This window comes from Lithobates pipiens, unplaced genomic scaffold (assembly GCF_037356315.1).
Source record: "Lithobates pipiens isolate NorthernLeopardFrog02 unplaced genomic scaffold, aLitPip1_a1.2 Scaffold_19, whole genome shotgun sequence".
In the NCBI taxonomy this organism is placed as follows: domain Eukaryota; kingdom Metazoa; phylum Chordata; class Amphibia; order Anura; family Ranidae; genus Lithobates; species Lithobates pipiens.
The window spans coordinates 112,712,934-112,736,560 of NW_027507764.1; the positions used below are offsets into that span (position 1 = coordinate 112,712,934).

General features: G+C 41.8%; 1 protein-coding gene across 4 annotated transcripts in view; it reads right to left on the bottom strand.

The window, feature by feature from the left end:
* DPP6 (dipeptidyl peptidase like 6) overlaps positions 1-23,627 on the bottom strand; it is a 1,860,394-nt gene that overhangs the window by 83,607 nt on the left and 1,753,160 nt on the right. For all 4 annotated transcript variants that reach the window (XM_077491167.1, XM_077491164.1, XM_077491165.1 and 1 more), the window contains exons 15-16: positions 7,754-7,801; positions 3,622-3,740 (exon numbers count right to left, since the gene is read on the bottom strand). In XM_077491167.1, the coding sequence (XP_077347293.1) occupies positions 3,622-3,740; positions 7,754-7,801 (167 nt within the window). The remainder of the gene's footprint in view (positions 1-3,621; positions 3,741-7,753; positions 7,802-23,627) is intronic.

Genomic DNA, 23,627 nt, shown 5'->3' on the forward strand with positions numbered 1-23,627 from the left:
TTTTCTTTACAAGTGCAGTTGCACTCCTTTCACTTAGTAAATGTGAAAAAGCTTCACTTTGTAAATAATACCCAATCAAATGCAAGGAAAAAAAACAAAAAAAACAGCATCTTTGCTTGCACATGATTGGATGATGGAAATCAGCAGAACTTCACCACATTTACTAAGCTCTGGGGAAAATGAGTGCTAGTGTACATAGTCTATTTGCCTTTAGTGAACCCACCCCCATTACAGGCATACCCCACTTTTAAGTACACAATGGGGTTTATTTACTAAAGCTGGAAAGTGTTAAATCAGGCTCACTTCTGCATAGAAACCAATGAGCTTCCAGGTTTTATTACCAAAGCTTAATTGAACAAGCTGGGGTTAGAAGCTCATTGGTTTTTATACAGAAGTGAGCCTGATTTTGCACTTTCCAGCTTTAGTAAATAAACCCCATTGTGTACTTAAAAGTGGGGTATGCCTGTATATCTCAAAATATACTGTCATACTCAGCCCTTGAAGATGATAAGTAATCAAACTGAATACAATTAAATACAATTTTCTTTCAAATTGTGCACTTCTGGTTGAAGCTGAACTCCAGGCAGACAGAATAACACTAAATAGTGCAGTTGTGCATTTATTAAAAAATAATAAAATGTACCGAACTAAACTTCAGACAGTTAGCTACATACCCCACTGATATACATATAAGGTCACTATTTTATCTGCCTGATTTGTATTTCTGTTAATCCATTCCTGAGATTTACACAGCTCTGCCAGACAGAATAGCCAGTCAGGTCACCTGATTTTTTCTCTATTGTAGTTAGAGAGAGACAATAGGGTTAATTTACTAAAAATGGAGAGGACAAAATCTGGTGTAGCTGTGCATGGTAGCCAATCAGCTTCTAACTTCAGCTTGTTCAATTAACCACTTAAGGACCAGCCATTGTACTTTGACAATGTGGCTGGTTTCCACGAATCGCCTTAGTTGTACGTCGGCTCTTAAACTGCTTTTTGTCTGCGCGAGTGTGCCCACTGGCCAGTAGGGGGAGCCAATCAATGGGTGGGGCAGACTCGATGTCCAGCTGCCATGCGCGATCATTCCCCGCAGGGACAGTGTGGAAACAAGGCAAATCTCCGTTCTGACAGGGGCGATCACACAGATCCTGTCTTTCTGCTATGCAGGAAGACGGATCTGTATATTTCCCCAGTCACACAGTCCCCCATACAGTTAGGGAACACATTTAACCCATTGATCGCCCCTAGTGTTAACCCCTTCCCTGCCAGTGTCATTAGTACAATAACAGTGCATATTTTTTAACACTGATTACTGTAATAATGTCACTGGTTCCCAAAAAAGTGTCAAAAATGTGAGTTAGGTGTCCGATCTGTCGAAGTCCCGCTAAAAATCACTGATCGTCGCCATTACTGGTAAAAAATAAAGAAATAATAAAAATGCCATAAATCTATCCTCTATTTTGCAGATGCTATAACTTTTGCGCAAACCAATCAATATAATATTATTGCAATTTTTTTTAACCAAAAATATGTAGAAGAAAACATATTGGACTAAACTGATGAAGAAATTTGTTTTTGTACATTTTTAGGGAGATATTTATTATAGTAAAAAGTAAAGAAAATTGTTTTTTTTTCAAAATTGTCACTCTTTTTTTAATAGTGCAAAAAATAAAAACCGCAGAGGTGATCAAATACCACCAAAGAAATCTCAGTATGTGGGAAAAAAAGGACATCAATTTTGTTTGGGTACAGCGTCGCACAACCGCACAATTGTCCGTTAAAGCGCAGTGCAGTATCGCAAAAAATTAACGACTTCAGCCCCGGAAGGATTTATCCTTTCCTGACCAGGCCCTTTTTTTCCGATACGGCACTGCAGTGCTTTAACTGACAATTGCGCAGTCCTTTTTTCCCCACAAATATAGCTTTCTTTTGGTGGTATTTGATCACCTCTGCGGTTTTTATTTTTTGTGGTATAAACAAAAAAGAGCGAACATTTTGAAAAAAAAAGCAATATTTTTTACATAAATACCCCCAAAAAATATATAAAAAAATAAATTTCTTCCTTAGTTTAGGCCGATATGTATTCTTCTACATATTTTTACTAAAAAAATATCGCAGCAAGCGTATATTGATTGGTTTGCACAAAAGTTATGGTGGGATAGGGGATAGATTTATAGGGGATAGATTTATGGCATTTCTATTATAAATTTTTTTCATTAGTAATGGTGGCGATCTGCGATTGTTATCATGACTACGACATTGCGGCAGACAGATCAGATACTTTTGACACTATTTTGGGACCATTGGCATTTATACAGCAATCCGTGCTATAAAAATGCACTGATCTCCCCATTCTACCTCTCCACGTCACGATCACGGGTCACCAGGGGACATCAAGTCCACAGGACCTGTGGGCACGCTCCCGCAGTGCGCACACGTCTCCGCTAGCCACCGATGACGCAGCGACGTACGGGTACGTTGTTGTGCCACTTTGCAGACGTATATCGGAGTGAGCCAGTTGGCCAGTGGTTAAGGGGAAAAATTTTCCAGTCCTTAAGTGGTTAAGCTTTGGCAAAAAAAAAAAAAGAAAACAGGAAGCTGATCACTAGTTGCTAGCGGGAGTGGTGATGTCACTCCCTCGGTCATGTGACAGTATTTAGGTTTAGTAATTGGCTGTTAAACTTCTGTTACATAGTAGGCGGTCACATGCTCCTGCCCACCTGGAGGCAATGGGTATTTTTCCCAGCTGAGGTAGCAGGAAAAGGGATGGGGAAGTCCTGCCAAGGTGAGTATAGATGGGTTGGGGGGGGGAGATGAATGGACAAGGTGTCATTTTCTCTTTAAGAAACAGAGCTTTATTACCACCTTCCGCCAACCTGTGGTTGAACACCGAAGGCGCAGCAAGAGATGAGGTCCTCTCTCCTCCTCTTACGAGCAGCACACCTGATTGGTCATAGATGCTGCCCCCCCTCTCAGTCTGAGCAATGTGGAGAGATTACAAGAGACTAAAATCAAGGTACTTACCCTACCTAGGTAAGTCGATGTTCCTAATTTTCAGGAACACTAACTGGCCATTGCTGAGATCATAATTCCTAATTATTAATACATTCAGCTTTAAATACCAATAGGTTGCCTGCACACATTTGAACATTATAGCCAGCTAATTTTTGGTAAGTGATCAGAACATTATTATTGGTTGATGCTGTTCACGGGCTCACTCTAAGATGAAAATGGGGGAACACAGAGGATTGAAATTTGCTCACAAAAGAACATATTTGTTACAGTTTGTAAAACAAACGCAATAAATAATGTACAAGAGTTCCCTAACTTTCTGAATTTACTGGGTCATTGAAATCTAAGCGGTCTTCTATTGCAATTACCTTTCGCAGTAAGGGGCATAAAATCCTTTTTATAATATCAGCGGCATAGAATGCGTAGGCCCATTTTGAGTGTCTTATTTGAATATGTTTACTGGTTCTTCAATAATAAAATAAAATGGCCCATATTCTTGCTTTAATGTGCTTTTCCTCGCATTACCTTTTTATGGCTCAGCACTTGATCATGTATAGCACCATGTATCATTTCAGAAGACAAGTTAACGAATTGTACTGGCTATAATACCTTCACATTTCAGTAAGAAGTACTCCAGAGTGTGACTGAAGGAAGCACTGACATAAGTACAGTTTTCAATCAGTAGGCACGAGATGCATTGCCTGTTGAAGCTCCCATTGGTGTTCGTGCTGCAAGGAAAATATAATTAGTAAAGTATATCTATCTCTTGTACAGTACATTTCCCCTTTCACAGTCCAGTTCACAGATGTCGTAGCTGTATTTTCAATTTATGATCATTAAAATGCTCACCATTGTGTAGCAAAGCACCTCATTAGTGCATTCTTACCCTTCATCATAAAATCAGTAAAAATGTATACAGATCATCACAGGTTTGTTTAACGCCCAGCTTACATCAACCCAGAGATATGTACAGTATATTATGTCTTGCCCATCCTTATTGAACTTGTCTTATGCCTGTGGGGATCTTATGAATTTACAGCCAAGGCAGAAACAGGTCCCTGGCAGCAATGAGGGCAGATTGAGATGGCCAAGATCAAGTTGGCTGCATATGCCCATCTAAGGTAAGTGTAAGTAGCTTTAGTAAGCATTGGGATTGGGGAGTGATGGTTTGTTAGATCGAGTCATTTAAAAATATATTTAGCCTTTAGGCTCCCTTTAGCACACCAAAAACTTGGCAAAACCCAACTGACAAAATATATGGACACGATCTTTGACCATTAGCCTGTAATTCCCACTTCCTCCATGCCTGCTCTCTGAGGAAGTCATTGTAATCTATCTGTCAGTTAAAAACGTCCTCCAGTCAAAAGCTTTGGTTGAAAACTGTCAGGCTAAATCACATACAAAGTCTTATACTATGTATCAGAGGTTATAGGAAGCAAAGTCTTATGACTCTACCGCATTCCTTTGATTATAGTAAGTTATGGTAAGTCCAACTGTGGGATTGTGTCACACTTGACTGTCTGCACAGTGACGGATTAAACTCTGTGGAGGCCCCTAAGCAGTCAAAACCTTGCGGTGCCCCTCATAGGTTTCTGGAGGTTTCTTGTGTGTATGCTCTAGTGGGATAACATTGAACTAAGTAGCAATGACCATCATTACTGTACATTACACATACGTAGTTTGCACCAATTTGTTTTACAAACTGACAGCTGAAAGAAGATGAGCTTTTAGGAGACTAACAGTAATATGAACCTAATGTCTATGGTTTATGTACGGTAAATTTGTATTTATTGCACACTGCCCTCACTGTGCACATGGCACTAATAACTTTTTCACTACATGTTTGCATTATTTCGAGTCCTAATTAGAATAATGCAGGCCATACACGGTCGAATTTCGAACAAATTTTCTTTTCAAAATCAGAAAATATGTTTTTTTTGTGATCCGATGATGCCACCATTGATTTTCGAAATTCGGCCGACCAAGCCTTCAATTTCACCTCATGTTGCTACAGAAAAGAATTTTCTTGGCTGGGAATCTTCTTTTCTCTCCGTAAATTTTCTTTTATCTCCGTACATTTTCTTTTCTTATTACGTTTCTCGCACGATTCTCCCATCATTGATTAGAAAATCGTTCGTTTTTCTAAAAATTTCCAACATGTCCGATTCCTCAAATTTTATTTCCGCACGAAAATCGGCTGTTGCTGCAGCCCACTAATGGTGCGAAATTCATACGAAAATTCTTAGATACGATTTTCGACAGAAAATTCTTTCGAAATTCGAACCGTGTATGGCCGGCATTAGCCTGCCTATGTAACGCCCCTGGTTACCATAAACATACCGTTGTAATATTAACGTGATACCTATGTAATCATGTGTATAAAAACCTTCAATTGCGTCATAATAAAGCAGAACAGTTATTTGGAAAGATGCTGAGGGTATCCTTTGTGTCTGTTCCCTACTGCAGTAGTTATTATTAATTTGTAACCACTAATCAATATGAGGATAGGCATTGCCTATCTATAAAATGTCCAGGTCAGTACTTAACATTTTTATTGGATATATTACATTAATACAGTATTTACTCTATGTGGTTTTTAATGTGACATTTTCATTTCTTTGAGTTAATTCATTTTTTCTATCCTTTATAAACAATCTAGGAAAGCTTCAATTTAATTTTTGTTAATTGTTTTTGGACCAAGATCAAATACATATTAATTTGATCCATTGTCGCGGGGCCCTTAAATGGTGTGGGGCGCATAGGCCAGTGCTTACTCTGGTCTGCTATGAGTTAGTAGATTTACGAGTTTTATATGAGTTAATTTCAGAATTGCCAAAGGAAGGCATCAAATCTGCTGATAGCACCCCATAACTGAACTACTGGTTGAACTGACTTTTATGCTACCATTTCAGGCTCGGTTCACACTGATGCGAATTGGATGCAGGTTTTCCCCGCATCCAATTCGCATTGTCTCAGAATTCTCTCAGAATGACAGTGCTGTTCCCTCCACAGATAAAGTAAAGATAGTGAGCGTTGTCACCCTAGGACAGGAAGTGTGTTGGCAGCAGCAACAGAAAAGGAAAAAAATGCCTTAAAAAACTAGTGAGCTGCAAAATATTTTATTATTGTTCTTGGGTTTACATAAACTTTAAGCATATATTCAGCAGCAGTACAGCTGGAACTACGCACAGAACACAACACCTCATTCTGACAGGTACTAAACAGCTTCATATACGTTAGACATCTAAATCAATAAGCTGTTAAAAAGCAAACCTTCCATTACTTAATCCGAACCTAAAGCCACTCAGTACACATATGAAGTTCCACACTGCATTATAGTGGGTTGATGGCAGATTGCCTATAAACATTTGTATCAATGGCAATAGTGTGCATAAGCAGACATTTTAAAGTGGTCGTGAAGGCAGAAATTTTTTATACCTTAATGCATTCTCTGTGTTAAGGTAAAAAAAAACCTTCTGTGTGCAGATCCCCTCCCAGCCCCCTCTTATACTCACCTGAGCCCGATCTCGATCCAGTGCTGTGCCCTACTGGACATGAAGGCAGAAGCAGGAGCCATTGGGGGTTATTTACGAAAGGCAAATCCACTTTGCACTGCAAGTGCACTTGGAAGTGCAGTCCCTCTAAATCTATGGGGTAGATCTGAAGTGAGGGGAAGCTCTGCTGATTTTATCATCCAATCATGTGCAAGCTAAAATGCTATTTTTTATTTTCCTTGCATGTCCCCCTCGGATCTACAGCGACTTTACATCCAAGTGCACTTGCAGTGCAAAGTGGATTTGCCTTTAGTAAATAACCCCCATTGGCTCTTGCTGCTGTCAATCACAGCCAGTGAGTAAAGAGCAGGGGGTGGATTGAGCGGCACTCTATGGGGGTTATTTACTAAAGGAAAATCCACTTTGCACTGAAAGTGCACTTGGAAGTAAAGTCGATGTGGATCCGAGGGGGACATTCAAGGAAAATAAAAAACAGCATTTTAGCTCGCACATGATTGGATGATAAAACCAGCAGAGCTTCCCCACACTTCAGATCTACCCCATAGATTTAGAGGGACTGCACTTCCAAGTGCACTTGCAGTGCAAAGTGGATTTGCCTTTCGTAAATAGCCCCCAATGGCTCCTGCTTCTGCTTCCACTCATTTCAGTGCAAAGTGGGTTTGCCTTTCGTAAATAACCCCCTGTGTGTCTATGGACACATTGGGATTGATTTACTAAATGCAAATAGACTGTGCACTTTGCAAAGTGCAGTTGCTCCAAAGCTTTGTAAATGAGGTGAAGCTTCACTTTGCAAATAATACCCAATCACTTGCAAGGAAAATAACACAACTGCATTTATGCTTGCACATGATTGGATGATGGAAGTCAGTAGCGCTTCTGCTCATTTACTAAGCTTTGGAGCAACAGCTTTTAAAGAGTTCAACTGCACTTTGCAAATTGCACAGTCTATTTGCCTTTAGTAAATCCACCCTACAGAGCGCAGGTTTGGATCCAGCCCGCATGAGGGCACCCATAGCAAGCGGCTTGCTATGGAGGTACTTGGCAGGGGGAGGAGCCAGGAGCACTGGTGGAGGACACCAGAAAAGGAAGGTCAGGGCTGCTCTGTGCAAAATAATTTTACAGAGCAGGTAAGTATAACATGTTTGTTATAAAAAAAACAATACGTTTACAATGACTTTAAATCTAAATATTACAGTAGAGGGTATACTTAGTCAAGGCTTGTTTACCTGTATAAGTGTCTCCTTGTAGGGCCATCTTCCGTGCTGAGGAAGTAGCTATATGAAATGAAGAATACAGATTAGAAAAGGAATAAAGAATTTAGACCTCATACACAAAGCAGCAGCAGGTAGTTAAAAGAAATTACAGAAACATTAAAGGCGGCATTTCTGAAGAGGAAACCACAGTGACTTTGAACTATGTTCAATTACACCCCAAATCCCAAATGATAAATCCAGTCCTCTGAATATAATGTACGCTTTTCATGTAGAATATCTTAAAAGATGATTGCGTAATGCAACATGGCAAACGTCTTCCCTGTTTCTTTTATATATTTTGTCATAACTGCTGATTAATTGTGTGTGCCATTTATTTCCAGTCTAGAAATTAGTCCATGGACAACTTAGATCAATAATTATTGGCCCTTTGGCAATCCTATTATTAAAGCTGAACTCCAGGTATGATATTCATTTCATAAGTACAGTGGTCCAGCTTGGCATTATGTATGTACACATAACTCATACACGAGGGACTACTGGAGAAGCTGATAATTACTGTAGTAGTTGGTACTACTCCAGTGTTAGCCGCTATCTTCCGCGTCTTGTCCGAGTGGCTGCCCCACTACATACTGATCATAGGGTAACAAACCCCCTTGTATTTTCTTGATGAATGTAAGACATTCCCTAATTGGATGAGGTGCAGATTGTGACATCACCACCCCTCCTCTCCTCCTTGTCCAATTAGAGAACACCTTGTATTCATTAAAAAAATGAAAGGCGTTGTGTGAATGGCAGAGGTGCCGAGTGAGAAGATAGGGGCTATTACTGTAGTATTGCTGACTACTATAGTGATTGTTTGCTGCCACATCAGGTATGAAACATGCATACTGACATTATCCTAAATGGACCCACGGTAAGTATGCAGTTAGATCATACCTGGAGTACAGCTTTAAGTCCTGATGAGGAGGAAGGCATGAAATGCTTCAGCAATGGTCCCAATAAATCCAATTTAAGCAGACAACCTTACTGCCGCCTCATCATGCTTGTATTTCCAGTTTATGCTGTGGAGGGTCTGATGAGCCCGTGAATCCCACCCAGAGGCAATGCAACTTGCATGATGGCTGGCCACAGTCTAAATCGCAAACTAATTATTACATATTTATATTGAAATGTAGATTTTTCAGAGCTTAACGCAAGTAATATGTTGGCAAAATCTAAAGAGACACATTCAGCACCTCACTGTGTGTACCAAAAATTCTGATTTTGTTGCCAGAAATACAGTCAACTCCTATCTTACTGTAACAACACTGCTTCTGTTGCACTCAAACAGCAGAAAAAGGAGAAACAGCAGGGTTGGGCAGGGTATGGCGTACAGGCCCGGTGCTACCACTAGGCGAACTAGGCAGCTGCCTAGGGCGTAGCCATGGCCAGTTTCATATTCCTCTCCTGTGTGGATGTCACCTCCAGAGCCACTGTCCCTCCCCTGCGCACACCAGTGTACTTGCACACAGCTGAAGTGAGCTGAGTCCCGGCACCGAACAAGGTCAGGCACTGGATGATGGTGATTGCCGGCTCGCTGCAGCTGAAGTCAGCCCAAAGCCCAGATCGCCGCCTGTCATTGTCAGCTGCCATGGAGCTTGGGGTGGAGATGTCTGTGTGGTGGGTCTGCAGGAGTGTACTGAACGAGGAGAGGGAATGTCAGGGACTGTGCAGGGGCTGCAAGCTGAGATGAAGGAGTTCAGGCACAGGATGGAGAGGCAGCTGGAGGACATGCTGTGCTTGGCGGAGCCCCTCACCTGGGCTGTCAGGAAGGGGGTGTATCATTAAAGGAGAAAAGTGTGTGAGGAAGGGGGTGTAGCATTAAAGGAGCGCAGTATGTGCAGGAAGGGGGGCAGTGTGTACAGGATGGGGGTGTAGCATTATAGGGGGATACTGTGTGCAGGAAGGGGGTGTAGCATGAAAGGAGGGCAGTGTGTGCAGGAAGGGGGTGTAGCATTAAAGGGGCGCAGTGTGTGTGCAGGAAGGGAGGCAGTGCGTACAGGAAGGGAGTGTAGGGTTAAAGGGGGGCAGTGTGTATAGGAAGCAAGGGGTGTAGGGTTAAAGGTGGTGTAGCATTAAAGGGGGGCAGTGTGTGCAGGAAGGGGGAGTAGCATTATAGGGGGGCTCTGTGTGCAGGAAGGGGGTGTAGCATTAAAGGAGGGCAGTGTGTGCAGGAATGGGGTGTAGTGTTAAAGGGGGGCAGTGTGTGCAGGAAGGGGGTGTAGCATTAAAGGGGGGAGTGTATACAGGAAGAGGAGTGTAAGGTTAAAGGGGGAGCATTATGTGCAGGAAGGGGGGACAGTTTTTTGGGGGGATGCAAGTAGCTGGTCTTGCCTAGGGCGCAAAATAGTCTAGCACCGACCCTGATGGCGTACAACACTGTTTGGGATTTCAGTGCTATCCATAGGTATTTTTCAGTATTTTCAGCACTTTTAACCGATTCCCGACCAGCGCACGCCGATGTAAGTCGGCAGAATGGCACGGGCAGGCATATTGGAGTACAGGTATGTCCAATCTTTAATGCCGCCCTGCCATTGCGAGCGCGGGTCCCGCGGACTCGATCGTTGCGGGCATACCCGCGATCGTCTCACGGGGCGGCTGAATGGAGAAATTCCGTTGTAAACAGCATTTCCCCATTCTGCCTAGCAACTAGTGACACTGATCTCTGCTCCATGTGATTGGAGCAGAGATCAGTGTTCACTAAATGAAAGCCCAGCCCCCCACAGTTAGTAACACACCCCTAGGAACACTTAACCCCTACACTGCCACCCACTGGTTAACCCCTTCACTGCCAGTGTCATTTATACAGGAATCACTGCATTTATATAGCAGTGATTGCTGTATAAATGACAATGGTCCCAAAAATGTGTCAAAAATGTCCGATGTGTCTGCCATAATGTCGCAGTCACAATAAAAATCGTTGATCGCCGCCATTACTAGTAAAAAAAAAGATATTAATAAAAATGCCATACAACTATCCCTATTTTTTAAACGCTATAACTATTGTGTAAACCAATCAATAATCGCTTATTGTGATTTTTTTTAACAGAAATATGTAGAAGAATACGTATCGGCCTAAACTGAGGGAAAAAATTTTTTTTTATATATTTTTGGGGGATATTTATTATAACAAAAAGTAAAAAATAATGCGTTTTTTGCAAAATTGTCGCTCTATTTTTGTTTATAGCGCAAAAAATAAAAACCGCAGGGGAGATCAAGTACCACCAAAAGAAAACTCTATTTGTGGGAAAAAAAGGACGTCAATTTTGTGGGAGCCACGTTGCACAACCGCGCAATTGTCAGTTAAAGCGACGCAGTGCCAAATCGCAAAAAGTGGTCTGGTCTTTGACCAGCAAAATGGTCCGGTCTGTAAGTGGTTAAAGAGACAAAAAATTTGAAAATGTATTGTGGAACTGTGCTAACTATGTTTTTTTAGATTTTGCCCACACATACTTACATTAACATTAATAAGTATTAAAGGGGTTGTAAACCCTTGTTTTTTTTTTTTTTAATAACAAACATGTTATAGTTGCCTCCACTGTGCAGTTTTTTTTGCAAAGAGTGTCTCCGAACCTCCACTTCTGGGGTCCACAGCGGCGCTGGTGGCTCCTCCCTGCATCGAGGGTCCACGTAGGAGAAGCGCTCTCCTTGGTGGACACCCGTGCGGGCATGCTCCTGAGTCCCGCATCTGTGTTCATTCACACAGAATGCAGAAACCGGCCCTGCCCCTCTGGCGACACGTCAATGGCTGCGCTGCTATCAATCTATCCAATCGGGACATAAGACACCAGCTACAGATGGTGTTCTTGTTCCCGGACAGAGGATGACAGCGTCCAGATAAGTCCAGATAGAATGCATTAAGGTGAAAAACCATGAGGTTTTACAACCCCTTTAAGACTGCTATTTAACCTCCTCGCGCCCGCCCTATAGCCGAATGACGGCCGTAGAGCAGGCGCGTTCGTCCGGGCGGTCGTCCCTGGACGGCCTGATGTTTACTTCCGCAATGCGCGCCGCCGCGGGCGCGCATCGCGGAAGTTCTGTGTTCGCCGTGTCCCCCGGGGACAGGCAAACACAGATCGCTGTAAACGGCCAATCACAGCGGCCGTTTACAGCGTGATCGGCGTGTCCAATGGGAGATGATCTCATATGTAAACATATGAGATCATCTCGCAGCGCCGCTCTCCTTCCTCGCACAGACAGTGCGAGAGGGGAGAGATGAACGGCTGCAGCGGCAGCCGTTCTGATTGTGGAAAAAAAATAAATTAAAAAAATGAAATAAAAAGTGCCATCCGCCCCCAGCAGTGCCATCCGCCCCCAGCAGTGCCATCCGCCCCCAGCAGTGCCATCCGCCCCAGTGCCATCTGCCCCAGTGCCATCCACCCCAGTGCTACCTGCCCCCAGTGCCATCCACCCCAGTGCTACCTGCCCCCAGTGCCATCCACCCCAGTGCTACCTGCCCCTAGTGCCATCCACCCCAGTGCTACCTGCCCCCAGTGCCATCCACCCCAGTGCTACCTGCCCCCAGTGCCATCCACCCCAGTGCCACCTGCCGTCAGTGCCACCTGCCCCCAGTGCCACCTGCCCCCAGTGCCACCTGCCGTCAGTGCCACCTGCCGTCAGTGCCACATGTCATCAGTGCCACATAGTGCCATCTGTCATCAGTGCCACGTATCAGTGCCATTTGTCATCAGTGCCACCTGTCAGTGTCACGTGCCATCTGTTGTCAGTGTCACGTGTCATCAATGCCACTTATCAGTGCCATCTGTCATCAGTGTCACGCGTCATCGGTGCCATGTATTAGTGCCATCTGTCATCGGTGGCACATATTAGTGCCACGTATTAGTGCCATCTGTCATCGGTGCCACGTTTCAGTGCCACGTGTCATCAGTGCCACGTATTAGTGCCACGTGTCATCAGTGCCACGTATAAGTGCCACGCGTCATCAGTGCCACATATTAGTGCCATCTGTCATCAGTGCCACATATTAGTGCCATCTGTCATCAGTGCCACCTGTCATCATTGCCACGTATCAGTGCCATCTGTCATCAGTGTCACGTGTCATTGTCCTGGTGCTTCAAAAGTGTAATAAATAGTCAACAAGTTAGATGTGTAACTTATGTTCCTAGAACACATGATGGCGCTACCTGCATGTTGGGCCTCTCTATGTGGCCAGGCTGTGAAAAAGTCCCACACATGTGGTATTGTAATACTCAGGAGGAGTAGCAGAATTTTTTGGGGGGTGTCATTTGTGGTATACACATGCCACGTGAGAGAAATAACCTATTACAATGACAATTTTGTGGAGAAAAAAAAAAATGAAAAATCTTAATTTTGCAAAGAATTGTGGGAAAAAAATGACAACATCAAAAAGCTCACTATACCTCTTACTAAATACCTTGGAATGTCTACTTTCCAAAAAGGGGTCATTTGGGGGGTATTTGTACTTTCCTGGCTTGTTTGGGTCACAAGAAGCGAGATAGACCACCAGTACATCAGATGTGATCAATTTTGTGCGATTCGCACCACAGCTTGTAGACTCTCTAACTTTCACAAAGACCAAATAATATCCACTAATTTGGGTTATTTTTACCAAAGATATGTAGCAGTATAAATTGTGACCAAAATTTATGAAGAAAAATTAATAATTTGCATAATTCTGTCACAGAAACAAAGAAATATGCGTTTTTTTTCAAAATTTTCGGTCTTTTTTCATTTATAGCGCAAAAAATAAAAACCCCAGAGGTGATCAAATACCACCAAAAGAAAGCTCTATTTGTGGGAAAAAAAGGACAAAAAATTCATTTGGGTACAGTGTTGCATGACTGAGTAATTGTCATTCAAATTGTGAGAGCACCGAAAGCTGAAAATTGGTCTGGGCAGGAAGGTGTTTAAGTGCCCTGTAAGCAAGTGGTTAAAGTGACCCTTTCAGTTACATAAAGAAATCCAAATGTAGTTTCCAGGCAATAGAAGAACTCTTATACTCACCTCTCTGGCAGTCATTGGGGTTGATTTACTAAAACCGGAGAGTTTAAAATCTGTTGCAGCTTTGGTAGCCAATCAGCTTGTAACTTCAGCATGTTCAATTAAGCTTTAACAAAAAAAAACTGGAAGCTGATTGGTTTCTATGCAGAGCTGCACCAAATTTTTGCACCAGTTTTAGTAAATCAACCTCAATGACTGCCAGAGATGTGAGTATAATGCCACATACACACGAGCGGAATGTCCAACAGAAAAAGTCAGACAGAAGCTTTTCATCATATATTCCGATCGTGTGTATGCCTCACTGGACTTTTTTTTTTTTTTTTAATTCTGACGGACCTAGAAATAGAACATGTTTTAAATATTTCCGACGGAACCAATTCCTATTGGGAAAACCGCTTGTCTGTACGTTGTTCCGATGGACCAAAAATGACGCATGCTCTGAGGCAAGTACGATACGGAAGCTATTGGCTACTGGCAATTGAACTTCCTTTTTCTAGTCCCGTTGTACGTGTTGTACGTCACCGTCTTCTTGGCGATCGGATTTTGGTGTGATCATGTGTACACAAGACAGTTTCAGCGGAATTCCGTCAGAACTCTATCGGAAAAAGCTTCAGAGTTTATTCCGACGGGAAAACCGGCCATGTGTATGCGGCATAAGAGTTCTTCTATTGCATGTCTCTCACCTTCATTTCATTCCAGGGCTGTAGGCTTCAGATCATCAGATCATCAGCATCAGATATGTCCGCATTCAACACTTGCGGAAGAGTCAGATTCCATTGTCCCTTGCTGTGCGACATGGTTTCTTCCTCCCACTCTTATGTCACTACAAGACATAGCAGTCACATAGGGACCAAAAGAAGTAGCCATGGCGCAAGGTGGGGGACACAGACATTGGACACTCCTAGAAGTGTTAAATGCTTAGGTGTATGACAGAGGTTGCAGTGCTGTAATAGAGTGAAGGTAGGAGAAATGGAGTGCTGGAGAGTTAAATATCCATCTTCTATTGTAGGAAAGCTCTATTGGAACTTCTCTATGTGATCGACAGTGTCACTTTAACAGTCAAAATACTTACAGCAATTTAAAAAAAAGGGTCATTTTAAGACACAATGGACTTGATTTCGTAAAGGCAAAGAGGCTGTTAACTTTCCAAGGAAAATTATAGTTAGCTTCATTTAGTGAATGTGCTGAAAATTCACTTTGCAAAGAATACCCAATTATGTGTAAGGAGAAAAAAATAGCTTGCACCTAATTGGATGATAGAAGGCAGCAAAACTTCATCTCATTCACTAGTCTATGGATACATTCTCTTGCTAAGTGAACAGCCCATTTGTCTTTACTAAATCACAGCAGCTTTCCTCTCGGGGATCTGTAAGAACCGCCATCGGCGGTGTTCAGCGGCTTGGTTCTCAGACGGAGGGGGACAGCTGCAACATCAGTCTGATGCTCCAGTATGAATAATAAAAAAAACAACCCATACTTCTCTTTTAAAGCGATTGTATTGCCCGCTTAGTCATTTTTACCTACAGGTAAGCCTATAATACTGCTTACCTGTAGGTAAAATTAATATCTCCTAAACCTACATGGTTTAGGAGATACTCACCCTACATGCTGCCCCTGATGTCAGCGGCGCAGACATGCTGAAGGTCCGGCAGCTCCTGTCGGGAACTTGCTTGAAAGGAGGACTCCCGTACATCATCGTGGCTCTGGCCACTCACAGTGCCGGAGCCCACGAACCCGGAAGAAACGCAGAGGGAACATGTCAGCCCCCCCGGAGGTGACTGGGTGAGCTGCGGGAGGTTCGAGGTAAGTATTTCATAATGTGCTCGTATGCAATTCATACTAGCACATTATGCCATTGCCTTGCAGTTTTTTTTTTGTGGGGGGGGGTTCGGTGGTTTACTACTGCTTTAACTCAGGGCTGAGATAAGGTGAGGACAGGAGAGGCGGCTCTGTCCTGAGCACTGTATTATGTGAGGTGGGGGAGCACATTGAGGGGATGGGGGAGGGGATTTGTGTTTGCTGGAGGAATTTGGGGGCAGCAGGGGGTAAGAATTGTTCTAGGAAGGGAAATTTAGGTGTGTGTGCATGGAAAGTTGACTTGGGGGGATTTGCATTGGGGGGACATTTGTGCTAAAATAAGTGATATCGTAGAGGGGATTTGTGTTAGGAGGGAACATTTTTATAGGGGAGGTTTGTGCTAGTAGTATGGATGATTGGGGGATATTTGTGCAAAGAGGGAGAAATGGGGGAGTGGGTTGTGGTAGGATGGGGGTGGAGAGATTTGTGCTGGGAGGGGGGATTTGGTGTGGGGTGGAGAGGATATGTACGCAGAGGGGAAATATGAGAGGTAAAGGATATGTGCTAGGAGGAGTGATTTTTTTTTTGGTGGGGGGAGTTGATTTGTGCTTGGGAGATTTTTCAAGAGAGAGGACTGGTGCTGGGAGGGGCAATTTCAGCAGGGGGCAGATTTTTCCTGGGAGAAGGGGGAATTTATTCTTAGAGGGTAAGTATGAAGATTACTGGTCAATTTTCTTTTATGGGGGGGGGGGTTGCTAACACAAAATGCTCCTACATCTTGGGGGAGGAGCAATCTGACAAGTTTGCCGTGGGCTGTAGATGGCCTTGTCCCTACACTGCCTTAAAGCAGAGTTCCAGTCATAAAACAAATTTTACATTATTCAGCTGCATTAAATACAAATAACAACCTTTGAAAAAAAAAAAACATATTTTTACTCATCTTTTCAGGTCTGTTGCTAGGGGTCCCTTGTAATCTGCCTCTTCCTCTCCAAGGCGCCTGACGACATTGCATTGCATTGCATTCTCGGTGCCCGTGCTCACTAGTGCTCCTGGTAGATGTCTGTCATCCTTTCCCAGGAGTCACTGGGCAGCGCTGAGGGCTTTCTTGCCATCACAATGGAGGCGGGCACTTCTGCCACCGTCACCCATTGTGATGGCAATGCCAGAAGCGTACGGCGCTGCGCCGTACATACGGTGCATGCGCGAGAACGGTCGGTGCATGCTGGTCGCTCAGCTGCACCAGAGCCCGGAAGATAGTGTTTGTGGGCTTCACATGCCCACAAGAAAGAAGGTAATATAGAAGAACAAGGAATAAAAGAGATCTTTCTAAATTAAATGGGCACTCGAGCATCGTTTAAACAGAGACACATGAGTGCTATTAACAACTTTTTAAATATTAAGATATTCAGCCTAAAAAAAAAAAAAGATTTTTCACAGTTGGAACTCTGCTTTAACTAAATATAAGTTAAAGTCCTGGTATATATATGTCAGGCATCCCAACACATCAATGAAAGCACACACGCTCTAGAGGTCAATGGAGTACCAATTAGTAAGGCAAACTCAGAGCATGCATCTCCAAAAAACATATTGAAGGCAGCCCCCATAATGCAATTCTGACAAGTCCTCTATAAGGGCAAAAGTGTTTTAGATTTGCTGGTCCTTTACAAAATAAAAGCATCTTTATAGAAAATCTCAGAAATGCCCCCATACCCAGCCTCTGTATCAAAAAGCTATTTAATACACACACACACACACACATATATATATATATATATATATATATATATATATATATATATATATATATATATATATATATATATATATATATATATTAATATTTAATATTTAAATATTTATTGTATGTGTTCATCAATGCAAAGGGAAGAAAAAGAAAAGGGGCAGATATTGGTTTATTCTTTTATTCAGTTTTTTTACATTTTTTTTGCAAAAGCAAATTTATCCTTTCAAGTGTTTTTACTTACCTGTCATCATACATTTTTTTGTTACTAATTGTTCTATTACTTTTCCATTTTTTTTTTCTTCACCTAAATTAAAAGACATGCGGCTCGTGTCTTGTTTTATGAAGCGGAATAATTACAAGGTGCTAGATGACAAACTGCGACCGGAAACTCCGACACCGCTGAAGGTTTATCCTCAAATAACAAATCTTCTCTTTTGTTAACACTGACTAAAAAAAAAAAAAAAATGTTTCCTTCCTTCCAACTGACCTACTTTTTTTTGCAATAGATTTTATTTTATTTTTTAATCTCTTTGACAGCCAGAGACCTTAAAAGAAGTTTCTGCAAGAAAAGGCGTGGGAAGTAAAGGATTGATGAGAAGATTCAGTCTCTTATTGAAACCTTTGTGAATTCTAAATGACTCTGCGACCCAGGAATCAAGTATCTGTGACCTAACACACAAAAACATCTCCTCCGTATCTCAGCTGGAGAGCTGGCAAGGATGTCTTTTCATTATATTTCCCCGAGCCTGCCAATGACAGATCTCAGTGTTGCCGTTGAAGGAATGTGTGTCGTCATTCGTTTTCACTGAATCAAAGTGGCCAAATTATCTTTGGGAGTAGTGGCCATATCTGACACTCCAAAATGCCCCTCGATAACAAAGTATGGATCTTAGGGCTCTTGTTTTGTTATCTTCTAAGCAAAAAAAAAAGAGGATTTCACCATATCAGACCAGTGTGTTGTTGCCACATCCCTAATTATATATAAAGAAAAGAGAATCCCCCTTCATTGGGACTTTGCAGGCAGCAACCACACATATGTGAATTAGAAAATATAATTTATTCAGTATACATAAAATCATTTGATCATAAGATGACCGTATATTTAAAAGTACATAGCAAAATTATACACAAATGTACAAAAAAATAAACAAAGACAAGACAAAAAAACACAACAGGTTATATGGTTTTCATGACAAAACAATTGTTGTTACTCTCCGGTATAAAGTAGTCTCCGGTACCCAACGCATTTCTGGTTCAAACACCTTCGTCAGGGGTATCTAACCCCCCTGGCGGTATTCCCGAGTCTGGCTCGGGGTGAAAATTCAGAACCAAAAGCGGTAACCCCGAGCCAGACTCAGGATTGCATTGCAGGATCCAGGAAGAGTATGCTTACCTTATCCCCTGGATCCAACGATGTCTCCCCACAGTGTGAGCGGCTCGTCCTCCGCTCGATCTATCACATCGCCGGGCTCCGTTCCCTTGCGAGCGTTGTGACGCACGGGGATGGAGAGCGGCGCCAAATTCAAAAAGTGAAACGCACACATTACATACAGTATAATGTAATCTTACAGATTACATTGCTGTATGTAATTATTCCACATCCCTTTTGTCCCTAGTGGTCTGTCCAGTGCTCTGCATGCAGTTTTATAATATAAAAACTGTTCTTTATGCCTGGAAACTGGAGATTGTCCACAGCAACCAAAATTGTCCCTTTACATCAAAAGTGGTTTTAGACCAGCTAGAAAACAGCGATAATAAATTAGAATCACTCGCAGAATTGAGAAATAGTGATTTGTGGGGGGAATTCGTCATCAAACACTGAAAAGTAATGACAGCGACAATTCTGCAACTGAGCAAATTTCAGTGTTTTTGATTTGATTACATTATTGAATAATGTTTATTATTATTATATTATTATTTGGTATAATTATTTATAGTTATTTATTATATTTTAATTTATCATACCCGGGATGTTTACTAGACTCTGGTTTGGACAGATTTAAGTGAGTTATTTCTAAGAATTACAGGACTACAATATAAAACGCCAAATTTCCATGCAAAACATTGTACCGCTTTCAGCACCTAAAATCCGACATAATCATACCGCCAGGGAGGTTAATAAGAGTATATGCAGTCATAACTTTGTCTTACATGCAAAATGTTCCACCATACAACTTGGAAAAGTGAATGAAGCACTGCCAGCGTACTCGAGTACTGAAGAGCGGGGTGATGTCTAGACAGAAGGTCCTTTTTTATAGGTCTAATACTAAAAGGACTTGGAGTGTGCCGCTATATACGGATAAGAAGCCTTATTTAAGGCTCCAATATAGTGTTATCACTCAAAACTCACAAATCTTGTTGGCAATTTGCCACGTATGACTCCTTGTGACCACCAGGCAAATTAAATAGGCAAGTCCCTTTTTCTGATATTATCGCATATTAATAGTGCCCTTGGTGGGTATCCACTGACACCCCCTCTAGCAGTGCTTTATTCACTTTTCCAAGTTGTATGGTGGAACATTTTGCGTGTAACACAAAATTATGACTGCATATGCTCTTATTAAATATCCCTGACGAAGGTTCTTGAACCAGAAACGTGTTGGGTACCGGAGACTACTTTATACCAGAGAGTAACAACAATCTTTTTGTCATGCAAACCATGTAACCTGTCGTGTTTTTGTCTTGTCTTTGTTTTTTATTTTTTGTACATTTTTATATCATTTTTTCTATGTCCTTTTAAATATACGGTCATCTTATGATCAAATGATTTTATGTATACCTAATAAATTATATTTTCTAATTCACATATGTGTGGCTGTTGCCTGCAATGTCCCAATGAAGGGGGATTCTCTTTTCTTGTTATCTTCCAAGAGGCAGTCCAAAGGCGGGTAATGAAAAATCCAGAGCATATTATTTCATGCGTAATGATAAAGATTTTTGTAAACCGCTATTTAAAGGGGCTTAAATAATGATTAGAAAATGACTTATCTGTTGGAGTCTTATCAAGTGAACTCTGATCCTTCTCACTTGCAGTAATTACTTTCCGCCCATTATCAATACTAAAGCACAGCAGATGGGGTTGTTTAACAATGACCCTCTCATGTCTGAGTGTCTCAGTGTTGACATTAACAATGCAGCATGGTGGTAATTATTCAATCATCACAAGAAGGTGAAAGCATCTCATTTTGATTGTAGATCTCAGGCTTAGGTCTGCAGAAATTTCTCAGGCCAAGAGCGGTGAAAGGGTTGAAGTCATTAATGTCTCAAGAGTGATGAACAGTGAGATATCTGCTTATCCTAGATCGTTTTTTGGACCTGTCACTGATTGGTATGGAACCAACCCAACAAGAAGAGACAACCGATATGTGGCCATTACCAGCACCTCTCTTCTTATTCAGAAGAGGAAGAATTGCTCAGGATATCTCTAGATTTTTCAACAAGCTGGAAAATATCTTTCCATGACAAAGGACTGTATTTGGTATTGGAAAAGCTTATCATTGCTCTCCAAACTACCCAATTCTCATGCAATCATCACATGAAAAATCAGATCAGGCCCGGATAGGGCTGTTTATGGTCAGCTTAAAGAGGTTGTAAACCCTTACATATACCCAGATACACAAAGATGAAACAAATCCCCCTACATAAGTTGTACCTGTTTAACCGCAGTCTTCTCTTCTCACATATGTGAGTAATAAAGCTTGTCTGAGAGTTTACAATAAAGAGGGCAGAGAAGTCAATTTACAAACTTCAGAGCTCAGTGGGGGAGCTCTAAGAGCTGATTGGTACACACCCCCCTTCACACAGCAACAGAGCTGAAGCTGTCAATCTGCTGGAGGTCCCTCCCCTGTCACCATTTTTCACTTGGTTTCAGAAAAACTTGTCAGAAGTTTTCATGCTGATAGCAGAGGAATGAAGCAGCAGACACAATGACACTTAGGGGGTTATTTACTAAAGGATTGTAAGCTCTAATGAGCAGGGCCTTCTAGTCCCTCCTGTATTGATTTGTATTGTAAGTGTACTGTCTGCCCTCATGTTGTAAAGCGCTGCGCAAACTGTTGGCGCTATATAAATCCTGAATAATAATAATAATAAAGGAAAATCCACTTTGCACTGCAAGTGCACTTGGAAGTAAAGTCGCTGTAGATCCGAGGGGGACATGCAAGGAAAATAAAAAACAGCATTTTAGCTTGCACATGATTGGATGATAAAATCAGCAGAGCTTCCACTCATTTCAGATCTACCCTTTAGATTTAGAGTGACTGCACTTCTAAGTGCACTAGGAGTGCAAAGTGGATTTGCCTTTCGTAAATAACCCCCTTAGTGCTCTTAATTGAGACAAGAATACACTATAGAGTTATACTCATATTTTCATGTGTGAGGTTTGCAACCACTTCAATGGCTTCCTGACCGCCTCACATAGATATACTGCGGCAGAAGGGCACATACAGGCAGATTAACGTACCTGTATGTTGCCCTTTAAGAGGCCATAGAACTATCCCCTATTTTGTAGACGCTATAACTTTTGCGCAAACCAATCAATAAACGCTTATAGCGATTTTTTTACCAAAAATATGTAGAAGAATACGTATCAGCCTAAATTGAGGAAAAAAAATCGTTTTTTATATATATTTTTTGGGGATATTTATTATAGCAAAAAGATTTTCAAAATTGTCACTATTTTTTTGTTTATAGCGCAAAAAATAAAAACCGCAGAGGTCAAATACCACCAAAAGAAAGCTCTATTTATGGGGAAAAAAGAACGTAAATTTTGTTTGGGAGCCACATCGCACGACCGCACAATTGTCAGTTAAAGCGATGCAGTGCCGAATTGCAAAAAGTGCTCTCGTCTTTGGCCAGCCAGATGATCATGATTAAGTGGTTAAGTTAGTTAATATAAATATTTCTCAAGCAGCTGGATGTTATCAATTGGATTGATTTAAAATGGGACTGAAGGGAAATAAAATAAAATTATATATATGTATATATATATATATATATATATACACTACCGTTCAAAAGTTTGGGGTCACCCAAACAATTTTGTGTTTTCCATGAAAAGTCACACTTATTCACCACCATACGTTGTGAAATGAATAGAAAATAGAGTCAAGACATTGACAAGGTTAGAAATAATGATTTGTATTTGAAATAACATTGTTTTTACATCAAACTTTGCTTTCGTCAAAGAATCCTCCTTTTGCAGCAATTACAGCATTGCACACCTTTGGCATTCTAGCTGTTAATTTATTGAGGTAAGCTGGAGAAATTGCACCCCACGCTTCTAGAAGCAGCTCCCACAAGTTGGATTGGTTGGATGGGCACTTCTGGCGTACCATACGGTCAAGCTGCTCCCACAACAGCTCAATGGGGTTCAGATCTGGTGACTGTGCTTGCCACTCCATTACCGATAGAATACCAGCTGCCTGCTTCTGCTGTAAATAGTTCTTGCACAATTTGGAGGTGTGTTTAGGGTCATTGTCCTGTTGTAGGATGAAATTGGCTCCAATCAAGCGCTGTCCACTGGGTATGGCATGGCGTTGCAAAATGAAGTGATAGCCTTCCTTATTCAGAATCCCTTTTACCCTGTACAAAGCTCCCACCTTACCAACACCAAAGCAACCCCAGACCATCACATTACCTCCACCATGCTTAACAGATGGCGTCAGGCATTCTTCCAGCATCTTTTCATTTGTTCTGCGTCTCACAAACGTTCTTCTTTGTGATCCAAACACCTCAAACTTGGATTCATCCGTCCACAACACTTTTTTCCAGTCTTCCTCTGTCCAATGTCTGTGTTCTTTTGCCCATCTTAATCTTTTTCTTTTATTGGCCAGTCTCAGATATGGCTTTTTCTTTGCCACTCTGCCCTGAAGCCCAAAATCCCGCAGCCGCCTCTTCACTGTAGATGTTGACACTGGTGTTTTGCGGGTACTATTTAATGAAGATTGGGGACCTGTGAGGCGTCTGTTTCTCAAACTAGAGACTCTAATGTGCTTATCTTCTTGCTTAGTTGTGCAACGCGGCCTCCCACTTCTTTTTCTACTCTGGTTAGAGCCTGTTTGTGCTGTCCTCTGAAGGGAGTAGTACACACCGTTGTAGGAAATCTTCAATTTCTTTGCAATTTCTCGCATGGAATAGCCTTCATTTCTAAGAACAAGAATAGACTGTCGAGTTTCAGATGAAAGTTCTCTTTTTCAGGCCATTTTGAGCGTTTAATTGACCCCACAAATGTGATGCTCCAGAAACTCAATCTGCTCACAGGAAGGTCAGTTTTGTAGCTTCTGGAAGGAGCTAGACTGTTTTTAGATGTGTGAACATGATTGC